General features: G+C 33.0%; 5 protein-coding genes across 5 annotated transcripts; 3 read left to right on the forward strand and 2 right to left on the reverse strand.

Annotated features, from left to right (window-relative positions):
* The first annotated feature begins 332 nt into the window (after window positions 1-332).
* On the forward strand, window positions 333-1,266 carry LOC105257481 (dnaJ homolog subfamily C member 24). Its single transcript, XM_011268125.2, has one exon. The coding sequence runs from the start codon at window positions 470-472 to the stop codon at window positions 878-880; it is 411 nt and encodes a 136-aa protein (XP_011266427.1). The 5' UTR covers window positions 333-469; the 3' UTR covers window positions 881-1,266.
* Window positions 1,267-2,527: 1,261 nt separating this feature from the next.
* LOC105257440 (F-box/WD repeat-containing protein 7) lies at window positions 2,528-7,130 on the reverse strand. The gene is made up of 8 exons (XM_011268042.3): window positions 6,690-7,130; window positions 5,953-6,209; window positions 5,311-5,543; window positions 5,141-5,243; window positions 4,504-5,019; window positions 3,979-4,386; window positions 3,574-3,889; window positions 2,528-3,486 (listed from the first exon to the last, which is right to left on the reverse strand). The coding sequence occupies exons 2-8, from the start codon at window positions 6,160-6,162 to the stop codon at window positions 3,323-3,325; spliced, it is 1,950 nt and encodes a 649-aa protein (XP_011266344.1). The 5' UTR covers window positions 6,163-6,209; window positions 6,690-7,130; the 3' UTR covers window positions 2,528-3,322.
* A 2,362-nt stretch (window positions 7,131-9,492) lies between these two features.
* On the forward strand, window positions 9,493-14,119 carry LOC105257443 (WD repeat-containing protein 48). Its single transcript, XM_011268046.3, has 12 exons — window positions 9,493-9,929; window positions 10,373-10,589; window positions 10,675-10,887; window positions 10,962-11,257; window positions 11,347-11,532; window positions 11,620-11,937; window positions 12,015-12,117; window positions 12,195-12,360; window positions 12,428-12,619; window positions 12,692-12,938; window positions 13,015-13,134; window positions 13,209-14,119. Exons 1-11 carry the CDS (start codon window positions 9,882-9,884, stop codon window positions 13,075-13,077), a joined length of 2,049 nt encoding a protein of 682 aa, XP_011266348.1. The 5' UTR covers window positions 9,493-9,881; the 3' UTR covers window positions 13,078-13,134; window positions 13,209-14,119.
* A 1,913-nt stretch (window positions 14,120-16,032) lies between these two features.
* LOC105257442 (haloacid dehalogenase-like hydrolase domain-containing protein 2) lies at window positions 16,033-17,741 on the reverse strand. The gene is made up of 4 exons (XM_011268044.3): window positions 17,509-17,741; window positions 16,642-16,938; window positions 16,377-16,587; window positions 16,033-16,303 (listed from the first exon to the last, which is right to left on the reverse strand). Exons 1-4 carry the CDS (start codon window positions 17,637-17,639, stop codon window positions 16,136-16,138), a joined length of 807 nt encoding a protein of 268 aa, XP_011266346.1. The 5' UTR covers window positions 17,640-17,741; the 3' UTR covers window positions 16,033-16,135.
* An 86-nt stretch (window positions 17,742-17,827) lies between these two features.
* On the forward strand, window positions 17,828-19,090 carry LOC105257441 (ribonuclease P protein subunit p29). The gene is made up of 4 exons (XM_011268043.2): window positions 17,828-18,017; window positions 18,118-18,254; window positions 18,325-18,715; window positions 18,907-19,090. Exons 1-4 carry the CDS (start codon window positions 18,002-18,004, stop codon window positions 19,044-19,046), a joined length of 684 nt encoding a protein of 227 aa, XP_011266345.1. The 5' UTR covers window positions 17,828-18,001; the 3' UTR covers window positions 19,047-19,090.
* The last annotated feature ends 538 nt before the right edge of the window (window positions 19,091-19,628 follow it).

Genomic DNA, 19,628 nt, shown 5'->3' on the forward strand with positions numbered 1-19,628 from the left:
ATATATAATATGTACACTTGAAAATTCTATCCGTGAGGTAGAATGACATTAAAATTAAACCGATCAATCGGGATTGAGAAATGTTTGCTCCTTTTGTCCTGATTGATCGATTTGATACTTTACCCTGCGGGTAAAATTTTCGAATAGTGACTGTAATCGTTTCTTGGCGCATGCGCAAGGAAGGTAAAATAACACTGCACACTGCTTTGTTTTGGTAGCCTTGGGTCTGTTCTTTTCAGCTGCACTGCTGCACTAGTACAATTAGTTAGAGTGAAAGAAAGTATGTTTGTCTCTCTCTAACTTATTGCACTAGTGCAGCAGTGCAACTGAAAAGAACAGACCTCTTGTTTAAATGTGTGCGCAACATGGTGTATAACGTGAATCTTCCCTTAAGGTTATGATCATAAAAGCATATAATTATAATTTTAATATATAATTTTCCCATCCATCGGTGTTTGTGAAGACACGAATGAATTACTACGAAGTACTCGGCTGCAGCCAGGACTCGACTGACGAAGAGATCAAGCGTGCTTATCGGCGTCGCTTGCTACAGTTTCATCCTGATAAGAGCGGTGCTACGGACAACCACGAGTTTTACAACGTTACCGAAGCCTGGCGGATATTGGGACATCCACAGTCAAGAAGGCGATACGATGCAATCTGTAAACAAGAAGAATTGGAAGACAGAGAGAAATTAGAAGACGGTCCCGTGTATGCGCGTCTCTCGCCGAGCGATTTTGAGGAATCCGAGGACACGTTGTTTTATCGCTGCAGATGTGGCGACCGTTACCTCATCACGCGAGATGATCTTCGGGAGAAGAACGTTTCGCTCCACGTAATGTGCGACGGTTGTACGCTTATCATCGTTGTTGAAACATAGCGCAAGTCGATGTAAAATTTATAGAAATTTATAGAAATTTATAGAAAAATATGATATTATTGTAACACAGCTATAGACATTTTTTTGAAAATTCGTATGTTTGATAAAACTGAACAAGAGTTAAATTTGTCGAACAAGAGTTGACAAGAGTTAAATCGAACAAGAGTCGACAAGAGTTAAATTGCGAATGTCTAACAAGTAAGATGATGAATTAAGGTGTTTTTCACGTTTGTCTTTGTATAAGATATATGTATAATATAACGTTCACAGTTATATAGAAAGAAGTCAAAATCGAACATTTATTTTGTACAAAATATGTTTCTTAGCACAAGAACATGTGTACAGTCGTAATAAATTTAAAAAAAAAAACAATCTAAAATATGTAGCAACATTTTTTTTCTATTTCTTATAAAAAAATGATACAACAGGTAACACATTCTTATAATATAAACTATTGAGCAATATACAAATAAACACGACACCTAGTCTAACCTAGGTCCAATAATAAAGATGCATTTGCACAAATTGCATTATTAATAATGCTATCAATGATATGATTCAGTAGAATCCATGTAAAGTTTGTCAATTGATGCAGGATGATCCATGTCTTTTCTCTATACAACTCGTATAAGTGGAAAGATCTGGCTAATACAAATATTCTTCCTTTAATAACTTCACCTACTGTTGATAAATACCTTTAATTGTAGATAAAAGTGTGCTATCTCGCTTAGGCCTGGTTGCACCAACATTATTTTAGCTTTAAGCGAAACTTAAATATATGTCTTTATTTATTTAGAAAAAAAGATAAAGGTAGACATATATTTAAGTCTCGCTTAAAGCTAAAATAACGTTGGTGCAATTGGGCCTTACAAACTTGTTTTAAGTCTGTATTGCACATGAACAAATGTGCTATTTTTGTATATTGCACTATGATGGAGTGAAACATGTAACATTGGATAATTTTTTACTTTAAATCTTCTCTATTCTAGGGCACACACAGCTATCTCTAAACTGAAATTCTCTTCTTGTGCTGTTTTCTCATATTCATATATGAACACCAGTAAGCAAATGTTAACAAATTGCGTGCAAATTTGATCAAAATTTCGCACTAAATCAATAGCCATCTCCGTTTACATTAAACTCGTGTTTTGCTGGCAAACCTTGTTGACATAGTTTTTATCGACAATTTGACGTCAAGCATATACTGAAAAAAAAACTTGGTTGAAAGAGGCAAAATTTGTTTTTCCCAACTAAATATATTGTCCGATTCAAAATCTGTAATTGCAATTCTTGTATGCAAATTATGTGCTTTTTGCTGACAATTAGTAGCAAACCCTTAAGAAAATCTGTTCAAGCAGATTTGGCTGACTGAACATGTATAAGAGTGAGACAAAACAGCAGAAAATTTCAGAATAAAGGGATATCATGATTATCCTAAAATAGAGAAGTTTCTACAATACAGACCTAAAAATGTATTGTAAAAAAATCGTATTATTAATTTGGATATTTCATAATCTATTTGCCGAAAGTTTCATGCTCCTATAGTAAAATATTAATAATATGAAAATATGGGCTAAACATTTGTAAAAATATTTGTTTTTAACCAGATCACGATGTTTGTATAGGTAAGTAATAAAGTCTAAAGACTTAGATTTAGACATGATCAGGATATTAAAACTAAAAAAAAAATCAGTTTGACGCGCGAATCGATTAATAAATCATATAAACTTATGATATAAACAGGCATTTAAACTTTTTTTTTCTTATAAAAAAATGTGTAGTCTCAATGATTGTATCGAAATTATCGTCGACAGTTTTTCTCGTTTAGCTCCAGAAAGTATGAGATTCTTCAAATATAATATTATTTTGCCTTGTAGTTTTAGTACGTCTCAGTCGTCTCATCATCTTTTTCGCCGTTGACAAATACTTCTAAATGCCCACATAACAAACCTGTTGTTATACTTACAATGAATTCTGAATTAGAGATATTTGCTACTTTTGCATCGTTGATGATTCCACTGAATCGTTATAACAGCGAAAATTCAGAAGTACACTGATAAGCTCCTCGGTTTTTTTTTCCCGTAGGTTTATGAGTCTTATAAACCTCACGTTTGTACAGCACAACATCGCGCGCGCATCGAGAAAACGATGTAATTATAATTTTTCGACGGGCACTTTTAATCCACCTAAAGATCATTCGCTCTAAACATCTTTTTCTCTCTTTTTCATTCACTCACTCACTTTCCTTCTTTTTTTCTCTCTCTCTTTCTCATTCGCTTCGATTTCTCCCTCTATTTCACAAAAATTTCACTCGATTTTTACGACGCAGTCTTATCACAATCACACCATGTAATACATGTACAACATAGATTAGTTTTTAGACTACTTAATTGAAGTATGTACAGAAGTCGTACAAAGGGGGCGATTGTATCCACGTATGCACTATTTTACCTCAACGTCGAAATCGAGGACAAGCAGTTTCGTCTCTTCGGTACCATTACGACTACCTACTGCACATACTAGTTTCGTATCACTCGCTCGAATTCTCCATACAACACCACCGCTACCCCCACTATCGAGAGCAACTAGATTCCTAATGAAATCACCTGTAAACACATGATACATATTGTGTTTTCAACAAAAAATCAATAAATTCTGAATGAAGCAACTATACAAAAGAAAAATATACAAACCAGTCTTGACATCCCAGAGTTTTACTGTACCATCATCAGAGGATGTAATCACAAAATGGCTATTGAACTGAAGGCAAGTGACCGCTGACTGATGTTTGTTCGGGCCGGAGAGAGTTTGAAGGCAGTGACCGCTAACAATATCCCATACTTTAACTGTAGAATCAGCATTGCCTGATACTAAAATATTATTACGCAATTCCATCCCCGAGGTGAGAGACTGATGACCCATTAGAGTGTGTCTACAAGCACCGGTTTCTACCTCCCACACTCTTATGCTTGTGTCCAACGATCCGCTAACAACGTGCACCCCATCGAACTAACGGAGGGAAAACGGCAAGTAGGAACGGCTCAATGGCGAAAGGCCACAAGCGTGAACATTTAAAAGAAATAAAACAATGCACTTACTTGGAGGGAATAAACGCGATTGGTATGTCCTTGTAAAGTATGAAGGCACTCCTCGCGCTCTGGATTCCAAACTTTGACCATGTAATCATAGGCACCACTGACCACCAACTTTCCATCATATTGCACACATCTGACTGCCGCTAGGTGCCCCACGAGCACATGCAAGCACTCCCCCGTGTCCACTTGCCACACTCTTAATGTCGCGTCCCTGCTACCACTGACAACCTTGTTACCATGCAAATGCATACATCTCACTGTCGACGTATGACCATATAAGGTGTGAATGCAATGACCGGTTTCCGCGTTCCACACTTTCAAAGTACGATCCGTACTACCACTGATAACAATTGTGCCGGACATCTGCGAAGACCACACGCCACCGGTATGCCCGACTAATGTTCGTAAACACTAAAATGTCAAGAAAATATGATATTGCATGGTATTTAATATTCATTTTTTTTTTTCTTTCTCACTGGCAAGATAGCTGAGAATCTTCATAATTTCTACACATCTTTATATAATTACCTTGCCTGTCGCAGCGGACCATACTTTAAGAGTATTATCATCGGAACCACTAACTATCCGATTGCCGGAAAACTGTAAGCATGTAATGACGTGATCGTCATGGCCCTTCAACACTTTCGGCGTACGAATCGGTTTCGTTCTCCAGTTCATTTTAATATTATGCTGTCGCATATAAGCCTGCTTCCACGGTGACGAATGATTGCCGTTACGGCAGTTTTTACGTTTTAATGGTGGCAAATCCTTCAAGTCTTCTATGCCGGCCGCCTTGCATTTTTCTTTCCAAAGCAGATTGTCGTCGGCTAGGAATCGCCAGTTGCGACAAGTTTGCGCCGCTCTTAAAAGATCCTTCGGCTCTAGGAACGCCAATACCGATAGCGCTAGCTCTTTCGGCAGGAGCGATATGAAATCTCGCTGAAACTGCGGCTCTATCACTTGCATCATATGACGCACCTGCGTAGGCTCGCATCTGTCTATTAATTCGTCTATTGCTAACATTCTTTCTGCGTTTGACCATCTCTGTAACAAGCATCATTTTTACTTAATTCTTAAGAAAAATTTACTATAAATTATATTTTGTAAAATGTTATCAATATGAGTTACTATTTATTATTTTAGTAGAAATACACAAGTCAGATACCTGAAATTGCAAAAGCCAACTACTCAGTTCTGGAGGAGGATTATCCTTGGTAGGAATGACGCATCTCACATGTTTACCTTTATCATCTAATTTTCTTGTAGTCCTAAGGGAAGCATTAAAATTCATTAATATATAACAATGCTTTGCAAAATAAGAGATACAATGCTTACATAGTATGAGACTTTTCCTCCGGATTAAGTTTTTTACATGGTAAACAACATTCTGTTTCACTCTTTCGCTTTCTTTGAGACTGGACATCTGATGACACGCTAGGCAACATAATAGGCAACATTGGACACTGTACAGAGAGGACCATTTGAGATTGCGATATAGGTGACTGACCATTGTTGCTTTCAACTTCCGCTGTACATTCGGTATCGCAGAACAATCCACTATCGCTAATCTAATAATATGAAAATAAAGTATTAATTATTGCAACAATATTAAATTTGTAGTTTAGTTTTGCAATTTTTTTGTAAAAAATTTAAAATATTAACCAAGGTACATCTTCAAGGTACATCAAGGGAAAACTCAGTCACGTCATCAACCACCAATTATGATAGCATAACTGAATCGTGTGCATTAAAAACAAAGTTGCATCAATTATATAAATTGAGAAACATTTTCATCAAATCCCAATTAACTTAATTATATGGGAAAAGAAAAATTAAATCAGAAATGATCAGTTATATAGTTGGAAATTTTGCTGCAGGCAATTATTAGCTGAATAGTCAATTAAATTAATTAAGATATGATTAAAATGGCAATCTCTATTAAAAATAGTGTAATAAATAAACAAATAATTAGCTTACTTCGCTTTCTCCTTCGCTGCTCTCTTCATCACCCTCATCTTCATCATCTCCATAATCCTCAGATTCTTCGTCTTGTGGCAATATCGAATGCATAGGATCCAAGGAGCTAGGTCCTGGAATTCCCTCGATACCTTCGATTGGACTAGGACTGGCGCCGCCTAGTTTATTATTGTCAGATATATTGTTGGAGGAGGAAGGAGGGACAGACATTACTAAGCGCAGCGATAGTATTAAGTTTATGGATATAGTAACTGCACCTGTACATAAAACAAAAAAAAGTATCGACCATATTAGTACAATTGAGACATATCAAACAAACCTACTGATTTGTTTGTCAAGATTCATTCGACGTACATATTTACATAAACGTAATCAGTCAGAATTTCAACAAATGCGCGAAACTAACGAAAATATAGCGTATCGCGTACCTGATGAAATATAGTTTTATCGCGAAGGGTCACGTGAAACTACGAATTGTCAAAAAATAAGAGGAAAAGAGGAACAACTTAATACAACGATATAGAATACATAGATTACAATCCATCGGATAACGATTATCGTTATCGTCACGAGGATTCCCTAACCTCTCGAAAAGTATCGCAAACAAAGGACGAGAAACCGGCAGCCACACCCCACATGTTCGAAAGCGAAAGCGGCGACGTCGAATTTACGACAAGCTGCGAAACGGCCCAAGAGGGGCAACTATGTATGTATGTACATAAAACTGGGGACTATACTTAGGACAAACGCCGTTCCCGGTCGTCGAGGCCTTTATCGGTCGATCGATGACGTCCCCGGCGATGCTTGACGACGTAGAGCCCGTCCGTGTCGACGACGACGACGGCGACGACGTGTTGTCTCTATCAAAGGAGCATGGCATTCGTGTCTCTCTCTCTCTCGCGTGCGGTGGCCGTCGTGTGTGGGCGATCTTGGATATCTTAGGTTAGAATCGCGAAGGGCGAAACGCGATCGGGTACCTCGTAAGCGGGAGTGGCGGTGCGGGCGGTGGAGAAGCGTCGATCAGGTCAGCAGGGGAACGATGGACGTAAACGACACGACGAACCACGCGAATCCATCGAGGGCAGCCTCCTGGCAGCGCTCAATCAGCTTTTAATCCGCACCTCCCGACTCCTTCGGACTCGTTCGCACAGCACTGCACCAGCGAATACGCATGGAATGTCATACACATGTGCGCGTACACGTATGCAGATGGCGCACGCGCATGCGCGCGCGAACAAGCCGGGTTCTCGTGCGCATTGGCCGCTTTCAGCGGATTCAACCGCTAAGTAACAATCGAATATAATTGGTTTCTATTTTTAGGTCCGACCAATCAGCGTCGAATTACATCGGAAAATCTAGTAATGCGGCCATTTAGTGCATTCAGCGGACTCAACAGTTGGGCAACATTACTAGATTTTCCGATGTAATTCGACGCTGATTGGCCGGAACTGAAAGTAGAAACCAATCACGTTCGATTACCACTTAGCGATCGAATCCGCTGAATGCGGCCATTGTCTTTGGAGTAATTGGAATAAACGGTAAATCGTTTTTCTATTGGTCGCCCATTTGTTTGAAAACCAGAAACAGAGAGGAAAAGATCAAACGAGTAAGGGAGATAGAGGATAGAGTGAGAGTGAAACATAAAGTTATACTTTGAACATAGAAATATTATATTTGATTATATTATAAATTGTACTGTGTAAGTAATGATTAAAATAAGAATTTGAAGAAACTTAATATTTATTGTGAAAATATAAAGGAATATATAAGAATATATAATAATAATTTTCTATTATGATCTAACTAGACTTTTGATAAATTTTAAATTAATAAAAGAAATGTATTTATAAACTCACAAAATAAAATATAATTTTGTAAATAATGTTTTTAATAATATTTTATATTCACAACAAGGTGCTGTGCACAATAGAGAAAATGTTGGGAATAAATTAAATTAAATATTAAATATTAGGAAAAAATTAAATTAAATATTAAATAAATTAAATTAAATATTAAATATTAGGATTAAATTAAATTAAATATTAAATATTAAATATTAGGAATAGGAATTATTTTAAAGAAATAAAATCGACTCTGATATATAAATACCAATTCGGATATAAATGGGTTTTGTTAGCTTCAGTTAATTTATATACGCAAATTTATATTTGTAGCAAATTTATACCAGTCCTTTGGATTGTATTTTAAAATAATTCCTATTCCTAGTATTTATTAATATTTATTCCTAACATTTCTTTATTGTGTGCAGAGCCTAAATTATATAAAATATATACGTTTGCATTGAAACACGTTTGAATTTTGGCGCTGAATGTACCACTTCCGCTTTTGAAACAAATGGTGACGATTATTCCAATCACTCCCTGGAGGATCACTACTTTCGCGCTATAAAAACTCCGCTGTTTGTATTCGTTTCGAAATTTTACGTTTTGTGTTATTCGAGTATCGAATTATTATAAATATTAGTTGAATACGAAATTATTATATTCGATTTATTTCGAGGAAATTAGGAAACTAGGGATTCTAATGACGTTTTTAAATGATCGGATTTAATTGCTCCGGAATTTACTAGATGCCATTGACCAATTACAGTCATTCTTCAGAATCCGACCTAAGGTACCTATTTAAGATAACTTTTCATGTAATTCATTTAAAATACCTTTTCATGTAATTCATTTTTTTATCAATAAACGTCACGTGATGAAAAGTGACGAATCGGTATCTTTATTTTTAGTCACCTGATGTCTTTTGTCGGCATGAAAAAGTACCTTAATTCATTCACTATTTTTATGTTCTTTATAATTTCTCGTTATACGATATAATTAAAAATATGAATTTATTTAATAACTTCTACGTAGAATATAAAAATTATAAATTATAAAATAATATAAAATAATAGATTATAAAAATGTTTTTTTTCTTAAACTATACAAGAGGAAAAGTCGATCAAATGATTTTGACAAGATATTGGCAAGCTACGTTATAGACAAGATAATCTTAAAACATATCAAAGGTTATCAAGATTATATCAAAGCCTATCAGAAGTATCAACGGTTAAAGTACAGAAAAATAAATAAATGCACTGATATTTGTAAAACTGCATGATGTTAGATAAACATCCAGTATATAAAAACTCTCATCATACATATTGCTACTAAAATTCGAGAAAATTTTCCACAATTTCAATACAAAAATTCATTATGATATTTCATAAGAATATATTTATTTTAATAATAATTGCAAAAAAATATAAATATAAATATAAATTAATATAAATTAATATAAATAAATATAAATTAATATAAATAAATATAAATATAAATAAATATAAATAAAAATATAAATATAAATATAATCTTTTATATTATAATAAATCTTATATGATATAAATCTTATTATTATCTCTACATATATATATATATATATATATATCGTGGTAGAGATAAAGAAAAATTTCAAGATAGCAGAAAAATTGTTAATTGTGCCGAGAGAGATAACGCTACCTCTAGGACTCTCTCTCTCTCCCTCTCTCTCTCTCTCTCTCAACTGACGTTTTGAACGTAACTGCGCGTTCCAATATATACGGAGTTTAGTGCATCATGACGGTAACGACGACGGCGACAACGACGATCACGACGACGACGACAACGATGAGGATTATGCCGCGCGACGACGTCCGCCGCACGCGTGTGTCCCGACAGTGAGATCGGCATCGGCGATCGCGCATAACGACGGTGCTAAGGAGGCATTCACGGGATGTCGCCGCGAGTACGACGTAACGATCGAGCGCAACGTGGAACTGTCGTCGCAGCTTGAATCGTTCAACATACGCCGCGAAACACGCATTTTCAGCCCCGACCCCGAGGCAGGGTCGCCGCGATCCGCTGAAAGAAAATAATCCTGGACACATAATGGCAGCTCACAAGACGGGCGGGCAGAGCGCCCGTAAGAAAGTTCAGGTACGACAGATCGACGGGTTCTCCCCTCCCGATGATGGTGAGGAATTTGCCGATCCTCGGGGAGCTTCGGCGCCGGGGATAATCGGCACCGTATAATCGTTTTCACGGTGATGAGAACGAGGGAATCTATCACGGTTAATTTGTAGGATTGTATGTTATATACGATAATATGTTGAGTTTAACGAGACAATCGTTAGTTTCCGGGACGAAATAGCCCCTGTAGATTTATTGTGAAATATTTACTTTTCAAAGACATACATTTGTTGATTTTATTTCTTTCTTTCTTCAGATGCCCGAATCAAATATTATATAGTAATTAGTGTATTAAAATGTGTGATTATACTCATTCATGACATTATTGATGTATAATTATAGATGAAATTTAAATTATAAATACAAGAAAAGATCTATACATTAATATTTGTAATTAATTTTTCTTAAAGGTTTCTATGGTTATAAGAGATGAAGTAGAGAAGCAACATAGAGCTGGTGTTAATTCCTTACAATATGATCCGGCTCTGCATAGGCTATATTCTGCTGGTAGAGATAGCATCATAAGGATATGGAATTGTAGAAATATGAAAGAACCATATATTCAATCTATGGAGCATCATACAGATTGGGTCAATGATATAGTGTTATGTTGTGGTGGCAAAAATCGTACGTACATATTTTTTATATATTATTATATGATTCTCGATTCCTCATATGCCAATTTTTCAATTATCATTAATATACTATACAGTTATATCCGCAAGTTCCGACACAACTGTTAAGGTATGGAATGCGCATAAAGGTTTTTGTATGTCCACATTGCGTACACACAAAGACTATGTCAAAGCATTAGCATATGCCAAAGATAGAGAGCAAGTTGCTAGTGCGGGTCTAGACAAGTCGATATTCTTATGGGATGTTAATACTCTGACTGCTCTTACCGCGAGTAATAACACTGTGACAAGTATGTATTTGCAATACCATAGTGTTGTGTTTTATCTCTTTTATATGTAATTAATATATTATATTGTATTCTAGCATCATCCTTGAGTGGAAACAGAGATTCCATATATAGCCTTGCTATGAACCAAACTGGCACGATTATTGTGAGTGGTAGCACAGAGAAAGTTCTTCGTGTATGGGATCCACGATTTTGCACCAAACTTATGAAACTTCGTGGCCACACAGACAATATTAAAGCATTAGTCCTGAATAGGGATGGTACGCAGTGCTTGTCGGCAAGTTCCGATGGTACTATTAAATTGTGGTCACTTGGTCAACAAAGATGCGTGCAAACGTTCAGAGTTCATAAGGAAGGAGTATGGGCGTTATTGGTAATTATACAAAATTGTACAATTACTATGCAAAATAATTAATATGTTTATATATACTTAATTATATTAAATATCTGATGCAATTTTAGGCAACGGATAATTTTAGTCATGTAATATCTGGTGGTAGAGATAAAAGAGTAGTGATGACAGAATTAAGTTATGCAGAGAGATATACAGTTATTTGTGAGGAAAAGGCGCCTATACTCAAAATGGCTATGACGCCGGATCAATCTAGTATTTGGGTTGCAACCAGCGAATCAACTATTAATAATTGGGTAAAATATAAATATTATAGTAATAAATTTTGATGGACAAAAAGAGAATCTATAGAAAAAAATTATATTCTTTGTTATATGTTTCAGTCTATAAGTCAGAAAGATTGGCAAGAGTTAGGACTTGGAGACTATTGTGATTCTGCCAGTAATGTATCAAGCAACATTTTAAGAAATACTGAACCTGCACAAAAGATATTAGGTGGTCCTGCCATAAGACATTATCACATATTAAATGATAAAAGACACGTTTTAACAAAAGATACAGAAGAAAATGTTGCATTATATGATGTATTAAAGGCGTGTAAAGTGGAAGATTTAGGCAGAGTCGACTTTGAACAAGAGTCTAAAAAAAGAAATAAAGTGGTGTATGTTCCAAACTGGTTTAATGTTGATCTCAAAACAGGAGTATGTATTTTTTTGACAAATCAAATTGCTTTTTTTCAGTATTGAATTCAAGTTTTAAATATTCTCAATTGTTACAGATGTTAACTATACATTTAGGGCAAGACGAAAATGACTGTTTCTCTGCATGGGTTTCTGCCAAAGAGACTGGTCTAGCAGAAAACGATGCTGTAGATCAGAAAGGTGATCAATTATTTATTAATCGATAATATTCTCGATGTTAAATCTAGAGATTTTTAATGTTTTTTTTCATGTTTTAGTGAATTATGGAAATCTTTTATTACAAGCGTTACTTGAACATTGGTGGAGGCCATTACATGCTGATGATGAGAATGAAGGTAATGGTAATGACGGAAACGGTCCCATACACACGAGAGGAGGAAATCCATACTTCTCAGTACCTAGTCATACACCTGTTATTTTTAGGTATGTAAAGACTTAAAAAATACTTTATTAAATAAATTTATCATTTATATTTTTTTTTATTTTTCAGTGAAGTGGGAGGAAGAACTATTTACCGATTATTAGTTCGAGATGCTGCGGGAGAAACCGAAGGTGTCCTATTGAACGAAACTGTACCACCATGGGTAGTGAATATTGTTGTGGACAAGAATCTTCCACAATTTATTAAAATACCTTTCTATCTTCTTCCACATGCTTCTTCAGGTGTAAAAAGTTTGAAAAAGTATGTATCATATTGTTGAATGTTAAAATCGTGTCTCAACGCAATTAAATAATTTTACATATTATTTTAAAGGGACCGTTTAATCGCAAATGATTTTATACAAGTGCGTAAAGTGGCGGAGCATGTTTACGATAAGGTGCTTGGTGCAGGAAGCGATTCAGGTTCGGTAGCTGGAGGTGGAAATACCGTTTCAAGTGGGTCACCGGCGGGCGATAGAACAAATACAGATTCTAATGCTGATAATTCTTCGTTGGCCGAGGAAAAAGTCGAATTACTATGTAATGATCAGATCTTGGATCCTTCAATGGATTTGAGAACGGTATGTGTAAAGTTCAGAAAAGCTTTTTGTCATTGTTATTGAAAAAAGATTTTATATATATTTGATGGTTTTTCAGGTTAGGCATTTCATCTGGAAAAGTTCGGCAGATTTAACACTTCATTATCGCCCTGTTAAATAGTTAGAATTAACTACATTGCATCGCGAGTCTTTACAGTGTGCCTGGTTTTATACCATGGTAAGTTATTCCGCATGTTTCCCTCTATTTCATCGATTCTGAATAAAATTTGCAACAAGATTGGTTCGTTTCAGAATAATGGAAAATACATAGTGGGCTACTTGCAAAATATGGTACCTTGTGCCACTTTTTCCTTAGGAAATGATCACCTGGATTTAACGAATGTTTCGTGCGAAGTCGAAGCAGAAGCGAAAGAGAGCGAGGCATATTTGGAGTATTAGGATATAATATGTGAAGTTCAAAGGCAATAATGTGTGGAAGTATTAATGTATAAATTGCTCACTTTTATACACACCTGCATCCCGCGGCCAAATTCACACAAACGGAACATTACTCTCGATTAATCTGCTTAAGAATAGCATGTTTTTTGTACCTGGATATAGAATTTAAAGTGCTTGTTGTCAGCCATTTATCGTCTTCCCACGTCAGAAGTATCAATAAGAGAGCATATAGCACAAATGCAAAAAATAATAATAAAATAAAAAGAAAGGGGATAGACCGCACGGCCGAGAAAATTATTGATTTTGTTAGGTCTAATAGGATCCAGGTGATCCTCTCAAATGCTTCTCAAATTTTCTTTATTGATTCTACTTTAGCTAAATTTTCCTCCCATAATCAATACATAGGGCTGTCTTGTTTTAGTACTGTAATAAAAGTATTGAATATTTATTGAAGGCGTGAGAGAAATTGTATAATGTTTTGTTACATGCATGCAAAATATATACTCCACACCTGCCTTGTTACATTAGAGAGCAAAGAAAAGAGAGAGATATATATATGAGAAAGAGAGAAGAGAGAGGATATGTCAATTTACCATTAATCAAATTATATTTAAATAGCCAAATTAGAAATTCAATATTTCCTATTGTTTGCATAAAAAATAAGAGAATGTATTTGTCTGCAGTGTAATAAGATCAAATTCTGTCTTGATCAAAGTTGATAAAATATAGATTAGAGATTGGGTGTACATTAAAAGTGAAATTTTTATGTATAAAATTAATATCAAAGTATATACCATTAGTAATAAATATTGAAGAATAATTACAGTATTTAACAGAATTTGATCTTGGAAGAGATTTATAACAAAAGTAAAAATTATGTAGTTGTTTTTATGTTAACATGTTCGATTTCTCTATAAGTTGTACATATACAAACACGACTGTGAATAATGTCCATTAATGATAGTAGGTCATACAAATAAAAATTTAACAAATCTTATTATGCGAACGATTCAAAGCTAATGACATTTGCTAATGCTGCAAACAGTTAAATTGTCGAAAAGGAAATTGTACTAGTTTTTATTAATATGAAATATAATATCGTTTATTAAAGTTGCGCGTGCATAGAAGCACAAAACTCATAAATGTAAATGTCTCATTGTCATTTTTCAAGGTACTAGGTATTAGGTAATGTTTCACAAATGCAACAATTTATTTATTATCGAACTTAGATTAAATCCTTTGCTAATGTTTTAGAAATCATTTTCTATTGCTTAGTTTTTTTTCTTTTTTTTGCAAGTAGAGATATTATTAAGACATTAAAATGAAGAAACTTTCTCTCAACTAAAGAGAATACAAGAATATATGGCTGGCAGAAATGTATTATTTTATATAGTTAAGATTGCCTGATTTGTTATTTTTAGACGAGTTTTTTTGAAAGAAATTGTGCAGAAAAACTTATATTTTTTTATATTGGTATTAAAAAATAATTTAAACCAAATGAAAATTAAAATATAGTATGAAAATATAGTTTTCTTTTAAATATCCCAATATATAGCATTGCAAAAAAAAAATAAGACTTATGAATCGTTTTTGGTTTAGAATTATTTCAATTATTTATTGCATAAATCTCGAAATTAATGAGTTATTTTTATTTAACAGGTATTTAATTCAGGTTATTTATTTCAGACATATATTTATTACTATAATATGGAAGTAATTAAGATGTGCCTGATGATAGATTATAAGTTACAGAGGGCATTTCGATTACGACTTGTATTAATATTTAAAACAGCCCAATTACAAGATATGATCATAAAGAGAAAAAGAGTATTATCATTTCTTGATTACATCATCAATATGATATAAATCATAAGAAAAGTTACCACTAGCATTATAAATTTTTATTCATTATTTATTTTGTAGCATGCAGCTTTAATTTTATTGTATGCTGTTAGAAATGATATAGGTTTAATTTTTTCATTCAAGATATCATGATATTTATGCACGGAAAATTGAAATATTAATACTAGAATGTCAATAGTGTAAAAATCAAAATATCAATTTCTCAACTTGTTTCAACTTGTGTAATAAAAAGAAAAAAAAAGGTAGTAAAATCGGGTGCCAAATTTTATACTGAAAACGATACTTGTAGCACATTGTACTTTTTCGACAGAGTACTTTGTTTCTGTAAACCTGCTTCATTAATGTAGTTCTACAGTGGTACTACTTATGATGTATAAGGCTATTTAGCGAAATATGTATAAAATTTATAATTTTTTAGAACAAGATTAGACTAATATCGTCTCTGCAAAAATTAAACGTTTGTCGCATTGCTTTATAAAATATATTTTACTGTTTTGACGTGAAATTTATTAAATTTTCGAGTAAACGAGTTAAATTTTCTACAGTTTTCTACGAGTGTATGAGACGATATCTCTATCATCATTGAGAATACCTTTTCATATTTATCCAATTTGTAATACGTTATTATTGATATTGCCTTAATTATATTAATAAGCAGAATGAAAGATATATAAAGTTTCATACCAGAAAAAAATTGTTAATTTCTATTTATATTTATCATTTATTTTATGATAATATGGCATCACTTAAGATTATGTACACTCTATACAATAAAAAAAAATCAGTATTTAAATAAAATATATAATTTAATATACACAGAATAGATTATATTCATCCACCTTGCATTTGCGTAGCAATATATTTGAATAAAAAATGCTATTATTATTATTTCCTTAATAACTTTATGAAATAAATATTCAAATTATTTTATTAAGAATACTCTCGACAGCTTCTACAAAAGAACTACATACTTGTATTGGTTCTGGAGTAATCGTCTTTTCATCTCCTGTTCTGTATTTACCGGTTTGTACTAATATACCTCTGATTCCAGCTACTTGTGCACCAGCTATATCATCTCTCACATCCTGATCACAAATTTACAATATCATATGCAGAATTAGAATTAGATATAAAAAAATATATTATTTAGGATATTACATCTCCAATCATTACAGCCTGTGCTGGATCTACATCTCCTAAAGCTGCTTTAAAAAATTCTATGGTTGGTTTGCCAACAACTTCCGCTTTCACATTGCTGGAATACTCTAAACCTTTGATAAATGCACCAGGACCTAAAGCTAAGCCATCAGGACGCTTATAATAGCGACCTTCATGAATAGCTATGAGTGACGCACCATTCAAAAGCAATCTGAAATTGTCATGTTTTGCATATATAATTTATAAAAAAAATACATGACATTACCTGAATGCTTTATTTAGCTCATCATAGTTGAATTTGCTTGGTGCTAAGCCAACAACCACTGCATTTGGTATATCATCTGTTACTAAATCTTGAAAGTCTTCCATCGCTGCTGGATCAATTAATAACATTGGCTTTAACTGCCGAGAAATAATCAACTTTCTTGCTGCTACTAAAGAACTGAAGATTTCATCCTTTCGTAAATCAAATCCAAGTTTTGTCAGACGCTCATACAAGCAGTTACTTGATTCTTTGGTAGTGTTTGTGACAAATTTAATCGACAAGTTGGCTTGTCGTAGCCTAAATTACAAATTCGTGATAAAAAGCTATATTGATAAAAATTTACATTGATATTAAATAAAAATATAAATAAATAAAATATTACTTGATATGAACTATAAATGTTAACTCATGAACTATAAATGTTAACTCATGAAAAATCTTTTATTACAAGCAATCATTTATTAGTTGAAATTATAATTCATTATTATATTTGAACAAAAAAAATACTTCACGATAGTTAAAGAAACCATCAACAAGAAATCATTAAAAAAACAGACTTTATTATCATATTATTATTACTGTATAAAATAATTTCAATTAACTTTACAAAATCGTACAAAAAAGAGAAAGAAAATAAATTTCCATTTTTTATCCAGCAATTTAAAATTGAGTCGCGCCATTTTTACAGAGATTGCGCTTATTAAAAATCGTATAAATCTTGATGCGTGTACATATGCGTGTTGCATGTATGTATGCATGAATTTATTCCATCTCAATGTGAGTGCGTATACATGACATACACACACACACATATGCATATTTACGCGTCATACACAATTAGACATTAAAAATGTAAACAAACGATACCTGTTTAATGCTTGCACAGCGCCTGGAATAATTGCGTTATCGATATGCAACGTCCCACTGAGGTCAATTAATACTGTTGTAATTTGTTTCGTCATTATTACCGCGATTTTTCGGTAACTAATATTACACATGTGCCACACCTTTATATTCTTTCATAGAACTATCAATAAATAACTAGTTTATCTCGCTCATTTTAATTAAAAATATATTTAATGTTTTTTTTAAATAAAAACAAAATAAAAATCATCGTTAATTGATGCTATAAAAAAAATGACATTAGAGGTTAGATTCTTGGCTATTACGCATGCGTGAGGTTTGTTCTTTCTTCTCCCAATACTGATTGCACATGCGCAAAAAAATAAAGTCATCTGTAAACATCATGTCCGTCCGTCAGCTGACGAAGTACGTTTAATACATTGCGGGATTAATTTAAAGTTGAACGTGCTTGTTCTTTGCTAAAGAAGAAGAAAAAAGTTGAACGTATCATAAAATTATGTCGCGACAAACGAGTAAATATCGAAAATACAATATAATACATAATCTAGCAATATAAAAAATAATATATAATTCTTTTCTCTCATTCAAATATTAACTATTTATCATTTTTAGAATTGTGCACGCCACTTTCCAGGAATCTAACTAGTCACATTAAAATCTGCGAAAACAGTGAGCAATATGTCATCAACTTCTTGCAAAATTTGCTGCCACCGTCTGATTGTAAATCTATTTCAGATGAAATGCGAAAGGTATGTTTGTAACAAGATAAATGGAAGAGCAAATTGATTAACTAAAGTATTTTTTCATGGAAATTTTCAGACTTTTATATTTAATAAGTTTAAAGTAAAACCCAAGCTAAAGAGAAATCGTGGAGGTAAATTTTTATCAGCTAGGAAAAGATTACATATGGAATTGGGCAAAGTTGGTCATAAGAATCAAATAAAATATTCCAATCTTTTGCCTTTAAACCAATTGTGGTTGAGCTATATACGGAAAGTGCTCGGTGTTGAGTCGTTTACTAGCATACCTGAAAATTCCAATAATCCAAACTGGGAGAATGTAAATCAGCAATTGATAAAGGCTGATTTTCATGGTGCTAAAATTTCAATTGAAAAATCAAAATGCCCAACTTTGGTAGGACTTACAGGAATTGTTATACAAGACACAAAAAATACCTTTAGAATTTGCGGCCTGGACAATGTTATTCGAAGTAAGCAGCATGCTGAGTACATTTGCAGATATGTGATTTTTCTATAGAAACATTTTATATATAATGCCTATTATAATATATAATCTGTTTCTTTTTTTCTTTACTATTACATACATATTAATGCAACAAATTTATTTAAAAGTATAGTTTTCCTGTATTATCAATAATATTTTCTTGAATTTTATTTTCAGCAATACCAAAAGATGTAGTGAAAATTCATATTCATTTAGACAATGGTGTAATATTAAAAGCATTTGGACGACAACTCCGTATAAGACCTGTAGAACGAGCAGTTAAAAAATTTAAAAATACAAGAATAGTTCAATTGTAATGTTGTAAATATTTATAATATAACATATTAATAAATTCAATGTCCTCTGTATATATATAATTCGTAAATTAACAAAAACCTTCATAAAGAAACTACTTTTGCAAAGTATTTAAAAGAATGACAAAAAATTGGCCTATAGATTATGTATGTATAAAATTAACGACAATAATTTTTTTTGCTCAAGATTGCTTAATTTCATGCAGATGTTTTAGAATTTATTATTTATTTCCACATATCTTTCATTATTCTTCTGCAGATTATTATTATAGAATATTACAATTACAGGATTGATATATTTACTACTTACATGTTATAATTTTTATATAATATAGCATTTTATATTTATGTTTAATGTCTGTATATGTGTATATCTTTGCATGTATCTATATGGAGAGATGTGCTAAACAATAATGTATTTATATTTTGGAAGTGTCTTTTTCGTTCACTCATATTTCATTAGAACCACAGTAGCCAAATATGAAATTCTGATACAGTGATAATTATTTTCAATTAGTACAACAATTATATTTGTTAATCAATCTACAATTCCATTGGCTAAATTTAGCTCAGAGTGAAATAGTA

Source organism: Camponotus floridanus, unplaced genomic scaffold, assembly GCF_003227725.1.
Source record: "Camponotus floridanus strain SB8 unplaced genomic scaffold, Cflo_v7.5 scaffold69, whole genome shotgun sequence".
NCBI lineage: Eukaryota > Metazoa > Arthropoda > Insecta > Hymenoptera > Formicidae > Camponotus > Camponotus floridanus.